This window comes from Buteo buteo, chromosome 26, assembly GCF_964188355.1.
Source record: "Buteo buteo chromosome 26, bButBut1.hap1.1, whole genome shotgun sequence".
Classification (NCBI taxonomy): Eukaryota; Metazoa; Chordata; class Aves; order Accipitriformes; family Accipitridae; genus Buteo; species Buteo buteo.
In genome coordinates this window covers 9071419-9083978 of record NC_134196.1, presented here as the reverse complement: position 1 = coordinate 9083978, position 12560 = coordinate 9071419, and the positions used below count along the sequence as shown (strand labels likewise).

The following is a 12560-nucleotide window of genomic DNA, read 5'->3' as shown; positions in this document are numbered from 1 at the left end:
AAATTTAGTTGGAGTCATAGGGTATGTTTGTAATGGGGATGTGGCTTCATTCAGGTATAATTTTGTTTCTGTTTCTGAATGCGCACATAATTGAAACAATGTCATATTTTTGCAGGAGAAATTTGTCTTGAGATACGGATTGAGAAATTGGATGCCAGAGATGTCGTTAATAATTGAAATTCTTTGTGTTTCCTAACATTAGTTGCATTACTTAAGACAAAAAAGGAGTGAAGTTCCTTGACTAGCTGATGTAACCTCTTTTCCATGTAGACCATCCTCTTTTTCTCTCCCTCACATACCAACAACCAGGAGGATGTGGTTGCTGCAGATAATAGCTGTTCGTAACTTCTAAGGCTGTGGGTATGATCTCTACAAATAAGCATTTATTCTACAAAATGGTCCATGTATCTTCATCTCCAGCTAGAGCTAGGTCATTCATCTAACTAATTCTGTATTTAAATAGATGTGAAGACTTATACTAAGCTTTTATAGTTTGGAGAAGTAAAAAGACCTTGGTTTTCCTGTTTCTTTTAATGATAAATTGTGAGAGTATCGTGTTTTTTGTTTGCTATTTTCTGCTACGGTCACTTCTAGTATATCACATTAAGTTAAATTAATCATTCACAGTTTTACAAGTTTAGACAAAAGTCTAAATGGAATACATTTCAAATAAAGTAATGCAGATTAAATATTGATTGCTATTAAAAACTTGACACAGGTTATTTTGCAGAATGTAAAATAAAGTATTGCCTTAAAAATTATATTAACACGGATAAATAATAGAGCGTACAGCAGGAAATGAAGTGTAGAGGAGAAACTATTATATTTAACAGTGTTAACAGAGTTTTTCCAGCCTAACAGATGAGATGAACTGAATCATTCTTCTATAGATCCTTTCATTTGCTGAGCTTCAAAGTGGTTGGGAGCAAGTAACTGTATAGCGGGAAATTGTTATCAGTAGTCCAAATGGTCATTTGCTGTAATGCTCTGTTATGGGAGAGCAGAGTGAAAACAAAAGTAGCTACAGATTGTGTGGAACATACAACTATGGGAAATTGGATGGTCATGTACTGCAGAAGCAACATCAACGTCAGAGTATGTTTTCACAAATGAGTCTTAAATAAAAAAGAATCTGTTTTTCTTACAAATGTTAATGCTTACAAGCTGGATAGTCACCTTGATTGCTGCTTCCAAAATGTTTTCTACGTGTAAAAAAGAATAGTAGCAGTAATGGGGAAATAAATTCAGAATTCTGTGTATATGCTAGCAATGAGTGTAAAAATTGAGTGAACCTGAGAATATTTTTAGCAGCTTTATTTTATTAAACAAGAGAATGATGGAACATTTTTGTGACTTTTGTCAATTTAGTGATAAATAACTTTTCAATTATTTCTCACCTTATGAAACACTAGGCTAAAATGAAGTGACTCACAGAAGTGATAGCTTCTTTTCTCATGGAAATACTGTATTTTTTTTCCTTGTCTTTACACAATATGTTGTGCACAGTTGGATGACATTATTTTTTGTGAATCCTAAAAGGATTCCATCAGTTTTTTCCCAGCAGTGGTTAGTTTATTCTGCTCAGAGGAAAACACTGTGTTTGCTGCTGTTTCCTTCCCTGTGGCAGAATGCTTCTGCAGCAAACCACAGCAGCTTGCAAGCAATGCAGTTTCTAAGGAAAAAACACGTACCTGAAATAATTATCAACCTATTTAGCAGTGTTACATTAAAACTACATTGAAAGTTTGCATTACTCAAGATTGATTCCTGCAAAAGACAAATTCCTGTAAAAAAAGGGCTTCAGTAACTGAAGAAGCAAAGTTTAACTGTTACTTGAGCTAACGTTTATTGTTAGTGCATCTGGAGGGAAGAATAGTTTGCCATATATTGTGTGTTTGGTGGAAAGGACATGCATCATCTTTCCATTATTCTTGCTCATAAAAAAATACTTGTGAAAGTAGAACTGTTTTATGAAACAACTTTGATGTATTTATAAGCATAATGTGTTTTTTTCATGTATACACATAGACTGTAATTACAATGCCAGTTAAATTAGCTTCCTAAATTGTGAATAACACAGGCTGTGTTTTCTATAAAATGTTAGTTCCAGTTTCTTTTGTAAGTACAGGTTTTGTGCCACTCAACAAAACTGCAAAGGCAACACATGTGGAGCCTTAAATATTTTTTTACCTCAAGTCCTTTATAGATGGGATATAAAAGCACATTGTATAACATAATAAATTGTATGGAAAGGAACCACATGTTTTCCAAGTAGAAAAAAAAGCATTTTAGTGTTCTGTGTAGTATGTTTATAACCACATGGCATACTTCTAATCCTGGTTACTTACCTAACCGTTCTTCCAATTCCTGCATCATTTGTCAATTTTCATACTTCAGTGAGAGCTGTGTCTACTCTGGGAAAACTTCTTGCTGTTTAGAGTAGATAGGCTTAAAAAAAAGCTGAAACTATGAATATACCCCCTTTGCGCATTTTACACTGGGGATTTTTATTTGGAGGTGATATAAAATAAAACTGTCCTTTCCCTTTGCTATAGTACTTTCTAAAGCATAGAGACATATTTGTTCTTAAAGACCCTTTTCCCACCCAAAAGCTATATGTATGCAGAATGTATGCAAATCACCGCTATGAAATGTGAGTCTCACAGTAAGATGCAGAGATCCAGAGAACTGGGAGGAAAAAACCAACCAACCTCCCCTTCCATAAAAATAGTTTCTTTGTGGAGTTTGTCTCCCTGAGGAACTTCCTGATACTTGGATACTCTGTCGTGTAATTGGATTGCAGCTCTTTCTGAATACTGTTTTCTCCTCTTGACAGCATGGGGTAACCTTGGAAATGTTCTCAAGAGCCAGAGCAAGATTTCCGAAGCTGAAAGCGCCTATAGAAATGCCTTGTACTACCGCAGCAACATGGCTGATATGCTTTATAATTTGTAAGTATGCATGGCTTTCCTGGGGTTGGATCATCTGTGAAGCCTGTCGTGAATGGAGCTATTGATTTACTTGCTGGAAGTGGAGATGATGTTAGCTCTTGCTTTGTAATAGTCATTTCATTAATCGTGCTCCTTAAACTATGGGGTGGACAGGAGCTTTTCTTGGTCAACATTATCGTATATTCACGTATTGGGTATAGAAAAGGTAAACTTACAAATCTGTTTGCTTTAAAAGAAGAAAAAACCCCTCACGCTGAACAAAGTACAGATAGATGAGCTGGCAACAGTAGCACTCCATCTGTTTCTGACTCGCCTAAGTTACAGAGGTGTTATTTAGACTTCTTTTTTAAGTCTGTATAACACTTGGTGGGGGTAGTGGGTTTAAGCACTTCCTAGCACAAGCCAATACCCCTCGGTTAGCTCCAGAGGTCTGAAATGCTAAACCAGCAAATTACTTTTCTCCCGTGACTGACTTTAGAGCAGCATAGGTTCAAGACAGTTTAATTACTAGAATCCTATTGTAGGTAGGTAAAAGAATAAATACCATGAGCATCAAAATAATTACACAGCAGGGAAAAAGATTTCCCAACTCATTAACGTACCAAATCACGAACACGGAAACTAGCGTCGCGCTAAGCTTCTCACCGAGGGGCGATGGTGTTGCGTGCCCCAGCGGGAAGGGGGCAGGTTTGGTGGGTGTCCTGGCTGGGAGTCTCGCCCGCTCCCTGCTCAGCACCGCTCGCCCTTCCTTCCCCTCCTGCCATCACCCACCCTGGCCGAGCCCCCCAGAGCGGGGCTCTGCTACGAGACAGGCTCGTCACCTTCCATAGCCCCTACGCTCTTGTTTCATGATGTGTGCAGAGAACAAAATCCAGGTGACAGCTGTTCGTTAGGTAGGAGTATGAAAATAACGTCCCGTGGGCGGTGGAAAGGTACGTGTGCGAGAGGAGCGACGTGTGCAAAAACTAAACGCAAATAGTAAGCCTCTTTAAATAAATAAATAAACAAATAAAGTTCTGTCTGTAAGTCCAGTTTAAAATGGCTGCTTATATCTGAAAATGAAGTTTACCGTAACAGACTTTTTCTTCTTTTTTCCTTGTTTAACAAGAAATAAGTTGCCCATTTCATTAATTTGCCTTACAGTTAAACATATCGTAAACTCAAAATAATTTAGGGATAGACTTTCTGTTCCAAAATCAAATTTGTATCTCAAAATATGTATATTTTTAATAATCATCCAATTACACACATACACATATGCACATAATTTTTTTGTCTCTGTTAGGCAGTGGAGAGCACAGAAAGCATATTTCTGAGAAGAAACTCCTGCTCACATTTAAAAAATAATTTCTGAACCCAGCAGAAGCATATAGGAAAAAAAGTGACAAGACTGATACTCCTAAATTTCTCATATGCCATTCATTTTGGGGATGAAAATTACAACTGTTATAATTTTTTGTATGTCTATACAGTACTTTTGTCTCTTACTCACTCACTGTGTCATAAAGGGAAATTGAAGTTAATACCAGGGTAGAGAAGAGGAAAGGGTGATGAAGACAGGCATATAAAAGAAATCAGATTTCAGTAGTTTTGCTGTTCTCGGAACAAGCTGATAATCATCCGGCTTTCCATTGATATACAAAATATATGCCTACAGACCTTCATTTCTGTTGAACAGAAGATTTCTTGGAATTCTGCTGAATTTGTTCAAAAGGAATTCAACTCAAATGATGCTTGGAATATATAGGGCATGAAGTTACCTTACATATACCTGTGAAAGTAAAGGAAGTATGTTCAGAGAGAAGTGTTTGCTATGTAGTATGTGTATATGTATGCATATGCAAAAAAGGATCTCTAATTCTTAACCTTTCTACTACTATCTTGAATGCAATAGAATCCTTTCTTTTTTTTTTTTTTCTTTTAAAAGCTTCATAAAACCATTAGTTATTCAGTAGAAATTTAAAAATCTTGCACCATTTTGCTTGGTTTTGTAATCTTTCGCTGTGTTGGATACTTCCATATCCAGCATTAAAACTAGGTGGTGAAGGGAGTGGGCTTTGATATTAGGAGACCACAAATGAATTGATTATTTCAAGCATAAACTCTGAAGAGCTCCCTTGCAAGTTCAGCCCATCCTCGGCATGCAGTTCTATGGGAGCCTTTCACAAAAAATACTGTAATGGGAGTATGTGTCTTACAAGAGGCCAGTTAGATTTGCTGTTTCTGTTTTTTAGTATGTGCCTTTGAAACTGAAACAGTCATTTAGGAGAACTTTAGAAAAAAACCACCCTTACAGTCATTTCTAATTACTGTATTTGGGCCACAATATATCCTAAATATATTGTGATTTCACATGCTTTTTATGGTTTCTTAGCACTTATGCCTCAGTATTTGATACAAATTAATTGGCAGATGCAGCCCAGTGTTCATGCACAGCAATAACAAATCTCAGTGCTATCTGATCGAGGAACAAATTATTAAGGATTAGCTCACAATTTTTAATGGGTCACCATCAAAGAGAGAAACTACATAAACAGAAGCATTTGATGATCTCTCTTTCCTTCTTTTTCAAGAATCTAAAATGTGAGGTTGGCTTAGCAGTTGGCTACTAATGCATTAAAATCTAGAGAATTCAACAGATGAGACGAATGGCTGATTTCAGTGGCATATTTTCATTTTCTGACTGTTACACTTTATGGCTCTGAGTTGCAGCTGCTTTTGCCATTTAGGACAATTTAAACTGCATTAATTTAGATCACATAATTACCTAATCTCCATCTGAAGGTTTGTCTGCTTCTGAACATGTCATTTCCCATAGTGTTCAAATGTGTCAATTCTGTAACCTTAAATAAATTGCTAAACTTTTAGAGACCAGCAGAAAATTTTTTATTATTATTTTTATTTATTTTTAAAAAAGAGGGGAAAAAAGGAAAAAAAAAGCTCCTGCTAACATTAATATTGAGTTGGTGGTTCATCATTACTTTAGATATGGGTTAAAATGGGTTTGTTCTGTGGACATTTTCTCAGGTCCAAGTATGTATAAGTAAAACATATGCATAGCTTATACCTCAGGATAGTTTGTGACCCAGCCTGATCTGAAACTCTCATGAAAAACTCAGAGGCTAAATTCCTGGCAACTCTGAAAGCATTTGAGATTTTCATAGCAATTTCAGTGCAGAAGGGATTTCAGTTGTTTTATACTGTAAATGGAGACTGTATTACAATATGACTTTAATAAGGTAGTTTGTACTTCAAAAATACGTATAAAGGGGCCTCCTATAAATAACTTCTCTGACATCTTGAGACTACAGTGCAGGTAATTTTTACAAATAAATCTCAAAGCCAACTTGTCAAAGCTATATAGTACTGCTGATTTCAGCTAGATTTCATAGGGTAGTAAATCAGCATAAACTGAGATTTCTTTCTATGCTTCTTCTTTTTTTTTTTTTTTTAACTGAGAAATCCATGTATTTTAATACTGTGAAGTACCAAGGACAGAGCTGTAGAAAAACAGTAGTTCTTCCAAACTAGGCAACGTTCAGTAGATTAAAAACAAACTACTTTTAGTTTGGTTTGGCTTTTCAGTCTTTGTTGCCTTATGATTGTTACCTGAAGCTCATGGGGTTTTTTCTATTGTTTCAAATTGCTTCTAATTAATGACTTAAGTAAAATTGCTTATCAGTCAAAAGGCAGTTTTGCATACATTATTTCACTTGTATTTAGGCCTAGCTGTGCTTAGAGTATTCTTTTGTCATCTCTATTAGTAATCTACATTACCTAGACTTTCTCAGACAATTTTAAGGATGTTCACAATCTGACATAAATATTGAATATTCCTTTAAAATTATACTAATTACTTTAAATACTGTATTTTTGGAGTATGCAATGTCCTATAAAGGATGAATTTCTACCAAGCAGCCGTCCCCTTGCTTCTCTCCCAAAATATCTCATTTTGCCTTTAGTGATAAAGGGCTGTGTGTACAAGTTTATTACTCAAATAATTTAATTTCTCTGTATAAGTTTAAAGTATGAATTTCCATAAACTTTACTTAGGTTATAACATAAACAAACTTAAGGTATTATGTCAATAAATATGGATTTTTTTAGATTTCTGTTATCTAAAGTCTTCAATAGTAGCTGAAATTTTAATTCTGTAAAGTCTGGGATTGCAGAAGTGTTTTATATGCAAAGTTTAACTCCACATCCTTGGGTAAAAATCAATATGAGCAAAGTTCTTCTTTGTCTGTTGTTGCTAGCCTATATAACATCTGAAATTGTGTTCCCTCTGCTTCTGCCTTTTAAGGGTGCTGCCATAAAAATCTCCTTTGCTAAGCTATCAGAGACTGAAAGAACTAAAAGCAGGCTAACCTGCAAACCTGCGTTGAGCTGTGTTTGAACTGGCCCCAGTGTTGCCGCACCACTTCACGTGGTAGGAAATGAGTCAAGGTTAGGGTTCCTCTTCCTTGATAGCCCAGAAGTTTTTATAATGCAGGATGTTGGGTTAAAAAGCAATAAGGATGTGTCGTCTGCTGTCTGTTTAAGTACTTGATTATTTTTTTCTCAGCTGTGAATACAAACTTGTTGCAAACCTGTTTGGAATTAATCTCTGCTTTGCCAGCTAGCTCTTCCTCTGTCAAAGATAGCAGCTGAAATTTGTGTCTTACTGTAACCAAAGCTGTCTTGATAAAATCTTGCTGTATTGTGCGAGCGGCTCTTGAGGTAGCACCCGGAGGTCCCTGAGGTGACGGGTGGTGTCCTGCAGTGCAGAACTCTGCTTTGGGACTCTCTGTAGGACCTGTGTGAAGTACAGATGTTTTTGTAAGTAAGATTGAGAGCTGAAATGCATTCAGTGACCTAACTATTCAATTACACGTCTCAGTATTTGAAATTGTGGTGGTCCATAGTGCTTACATAAACTTTCTTCATTTTATAAAATAAGGAAAATAATTGTTGGACCCCGCCATTCAGTTTCATAAAAGGACCCTCTTGTGAGAAATTCTGTCCAGCTCTCAACCTACGTTGACTGCTGGGGCACGTGAGGGGGAATGGACGTCTTGTTTGAGGACTGCTGGCACAGCATGCCACTGGCCAGTGTCCAGAGGAAGAAGAAAGACAGGAGCAATGCTACTGCTCATCCCTATGGCAGCCCTCCCTCTGTCAAGGAAACAGGGGTTGTGAGAGTTGACGCGGTGCTGAAATGGTAGTAATCCCAACCGAACTGCCTAGTAACAGAGAAAAGAACAGGACTATATTTTTCCACCAGTTTGCTAGCGTTTGGAAAGCTCTGCCCTAGATCTGGGAGAACATGACAGAGTTTTGACTGCACTATCTGAAAGACTAGAGGTTGTTTTGGGGGTGATTGTTTTGTTTTGATTTTTTTTTGCTAATAGTGTTATGGATGACTGTTCTTAGTGAGTTCTGCAAAGGGAATGGTCATTCTGTGTTAGTGCCTACTGGGTATTTTGGGGTTCTTATTGATTAAAAGAAGTAGGATTTATGTTCCGTTTACATATTTCCTAACAGGATGTTATTGGAAAACATTAAACATGTTCCCTGTTTGTACTGCTTCTTAATGATTGACTTGTTAATGAAACCTAGTTATAGATTCTTGCAAAAGGTTAGTGCTCATTTGGCTGAGTAGCTAAATGGCTTGCTTCCTTAAAAAAACAAAACAAAAAAGCCTTAATTAGAGATGAAACTTAATGGTTTCATGTACTTGGCAGCTGTAACATCCATACCTGTCTTTCTACCCACTGGTTTTGCAAATGACAGTGAAAGAGTTGCCTTAGGCAAAGCACATTCTCTATTGCTGTGTGGCTGGAGACACATCTGTGTGGGGAATAAAAGACGATTTTCTTCCATTTATTTCTTTGCTAGCATAGCATTTAGGTAAATATAGTTTTTTGTAGATAATCCCACCTGAAATCAATGGGATGAATGGAGCTTGAGGCATGGATGAACTGCAGTCATGGCAAAATACTAGCTAACAGGCCCTGTATTAGCTGTTGTCAACCAGTAAACAAAATTGATTAAACTATATCAATATTGTACCTGGCTTGAAAATTTTATAAATATTTCACTAACCTTCATGACAGTTATGGTTCCTGTGTATTGGACTTGGTCAATTTATGCCAACTTTAGTCACAAGAGTTTGTTTTGTAAGTAGACCAGCTGGCTTTAATAGGACTACAACAGGAAGAAATTAATATGTAACTTGAGGAAAACAGTAGACTGTCTACTGCCTGTTTATATTTTGTGACTGCTTTCCAGTCCCTGAAAACAGTTTTGTGCCATTAGTATTCAGTGACTTTAGGTCAAAACCCAGGCAGAGAAGAAAGACAGGAAGATTTTTCAAGTTGTTGGTCAAGCAAGATAGGTAAAAGTTGTCAGCTTAAAGAATTCAGGATGGTTGCAAAGAACTCATCTGGGGGAAATGTTTTCCTCCACATATTTAAATGAGCAATTCTGTCTATAGAAGTGATGTGCATCATTTCTAGATAGCCAGAACTTGTGTCTCATTTTTTTCTTCTTATTTTTCTTCCTATTAGTCAAACCGGATTCTGAGACACTTCCTAAGTCACTGGGTGAACTCTGCTACTCTTGCAAGCAGCCAGCACATATCCTCCGTTTCATAAATGATTCACACTCCACTGTAAAATTAGGTAGAAGCAACACACGCAAAAAGGTTGTTCCACAATCTTGCTACTGTAATAGTTAGAACTTGTCTCCTAATTAATCCTAAATTAATTAATGGACAATTTATAACTGTTCACTTTGTGTTGTATGGTGTAAGTAGCTCTTTCTTTTCCAAGTAATTTCATCCTGATGTGTTTCTAGAGAGAAACTTTATTTTTCCACAGTACTTGTCTTACTAGGCTAAAGGAGCCACTGGCTTCCTCCCCACCCTCCCTCCATTTGATAGGCTTCATATTTTCCCACTTATGTCAGTAAACTTTCTTTGAACGGAAGTTGCATGTTTCCATTAGCATTTTAATTTATCTGCCTTACAACTGGGAGGTGGACTGGGGAGAAAGAAAGTTTTGGAACTGAAAACTTGAAGAAACCGCTCCTGTGTTTCGTTTTTTTGGGGGGCATTTTGGGGTTATGCTTTTTTATTTATTTAGCTTGGTATTCTTAGCGACTGTAGAAAATCTATTAAAAAGTGCCAGAAGACTTTAAGCTCTTCATCCAAGTTTATCACATGAGCTTACTCTTCTGTATCAAGTGTCCTTCTTTCAAGGACTTGCGTTCCTTTGCTCATCCTTGCGTAAGGAAGAAGGAAGGCTTTGTGTCTCTATAACTACAAAAGATAGGTACGTACTCAATGCTTGCCAATTGCTCTGCTCCACCACTGGCTTATGTTCAATGCTTTGCACTGTATCGCTGCTTTTGTATTTTTTCTGTCTGCTCCTTCTCCCCCCTGCCAGCAATCTCCAAACAGCAGTTATCATTTCCAAGTGCGAACAAAGAAGGGGAAAGGCATGTCAAGAACAGATCCACTCTTGGCTGTAGGAGGAACTTCCATATGTAGCCATCTGCCCAGGCCACTGGGAGGAGTGAGCTACTGGAGACTCGGCAGTGCCCACGAGGTGTGAACTCCAGCTGAGGGATGTTCTTCCTCTGCATCTAGAAATTGGTCATTCAGAGCAAACTTTTTTTTTCCTTGTATTTACTATAGATGAAGTGGCAATATGAGATTAAAATCAACCGTCTCCTTTAAAAGGAAATGGGAGTACAACTATGTATTTGTTGAGCTTTACAAATGCACCCTGAACTTTTTAAAGATGTCTTCAACGTAATAAAGTGTAGTAATAAGCATGACAAACAAACTTTACATTGATTGTGCAATTAGAAAAATTTACTAGCCAAACTGGGAAGTTTTGGCTAAACATTTAGTCTTTGTGTGTGTCACCCCCCAGAAAAGATGGATATATGCATGCACCAAAACTTTTTTAGGAGGAGTTTGCCATTTTTTACAGACCGTTAATCCATTATCACGCCTTTCCAGGTGAGTGGAAAGGAACTAATTTTTTTCTCAAAGTTTTGAGAGCCAGTAGAAAAGGAAGCACAGACTCCATCTGCCGTTGCCAGTTTTTGACTTCAACCCTAGCCATCAGCTGGAGCGTAACGGGTTGTCGAAGGGAGGAAGGAAGGAAGGAATTGGGATTTTGATAATGGGGCTGAACAAACAGATGCTAAGAACTTCAAGGAGGTCATGGACTTTCATTGTGACAGCCTGTGGGTCTCACTTCATCTGCCTCTGTCTGCTCCTCTATTCCGTAGTGAGTCAGCTCATTTCTTGCAGGCTTAGTTTGCTATGGTGATTATGCACCTATTAGTTCCTAACTTATGACACCACAACTTCTTTCTGATAAACCATGGTCAGTTTGCTTGAAAGATGTTTTGCAATTCTCTAGTTGAATTGGCATAGAAAAGTTTTATTTCAAATTTTGCTTTTTGTGTATCTTTATAAAGACACTTCAGGGGTTTTTTTAGTGATTTTAAAGTAATTTTGAGTATCTTTGAAAATTCTCTATCTAGGAAGATAGTAAATGCTAAAGCATGTGAAAATAAGACATAGGAGGCATACGGAACTTTGCTCTCATGGCTTTGGCCTCTGTTGTGAAGTGAAAGAGACTCCAAAGTCAACTCCCATGAAAAAGGAAGTGTTTCTGTGGCAAAATAACCCATACTTCACAATTTCTGAAGGAGAAGGAAAGAATATATAATCAAACTTCCAGCTGAAGCTTGTTGAAGAGTTGTTAATATAACTTAACAGACTGCAAAGGCAATTGTGTTCCACCTCTCAGCTTCTTTGGAAAGAACTTTCAAGTGCCGAACGGACGCTTTTGGTAGTATGCCCTCTTTACAATCGTGTCGTGAAGGGCATGCTCCCTTCAGATACTCCTCGCTTGAGCCTATCTCTTTGCTTCGTGTTCATCTTGACAACGGTGAACAATTTTCAGGGCCAGCCGCTTTCAGAGGCAACCCCAGGACTTGCTGCCTGAACTCGGTGTTGCCGGAGTGGCCGGCAGAGAGCGCGGAGACTGAGATCCCTCCTCCACTCCCAGGGGCCTTCCCTTCGGTTGCCATTTCTTCACCCGCCCCGCTGTCTCCGCCGATCAGGTCCACTGATTTAGCAACGTGGTATCGAGGCTGAACTGCGCTCTTCCTCAGACCCTCGGGTCTGCCTCTCAGATGTAATGCCTAGCTGAAAATCGGCGAGATTTTTGTCTTGGAAATGGCTTAGATGCTGTGAAATGCAGCAATGGAAAGGAGAATATAGGACCTGAGGACTTGCAGATTTTCTTGAACTAATTTGGAAATAAACAGTACTTTGTCATTTGATCCTAGGGCTTATTTTGTAGTTTGCTCAAAAGGTAAATATTTATAAGAAGGTGGTGGTGTTTTACTTGTAGAAACTGGAGACAGAAGCAAAACTGAAGTATTGCTCATTTCTATTCCTTCTGTGTGGTGAATGAGACAATAGAGCTGTGGAAGTAATAGTGAGCAATACTGTAGTTAGAGACCGGGAGTATAACCGATGCTCTCAAAAGAGAAGTAGGACATTTCACAGACAGTATTAATTTTGGCAGGAACTAAATTTGA

General features: G+C 37.8%; 1 protein-coding gene across 2 annotated transcripts in view; it reads left to right on the top strand.

Moving 5' to 3' along the window:
* TMTC2 (transmembrane O-mannosyltransferase targeting cadherins 2) overlaps window positions 1-12560 on the top strand; it is a 256976-nt gene that overhangs the window by 164059 nt on the left and 80357 nt on the right. For both annotated transcript variants that reach the window (XM_075057986.1, XM_075057985.1), the window contains exon 4: window positions 2837-2951. In XM_075057986.1, coding sequence (XP_074914087.1) covers window positions 2837-2951 — 115 coding nt within the window. The remainder of the gene's footprint in view (window positions 1-2836; window positions 2952-12560) is intronic.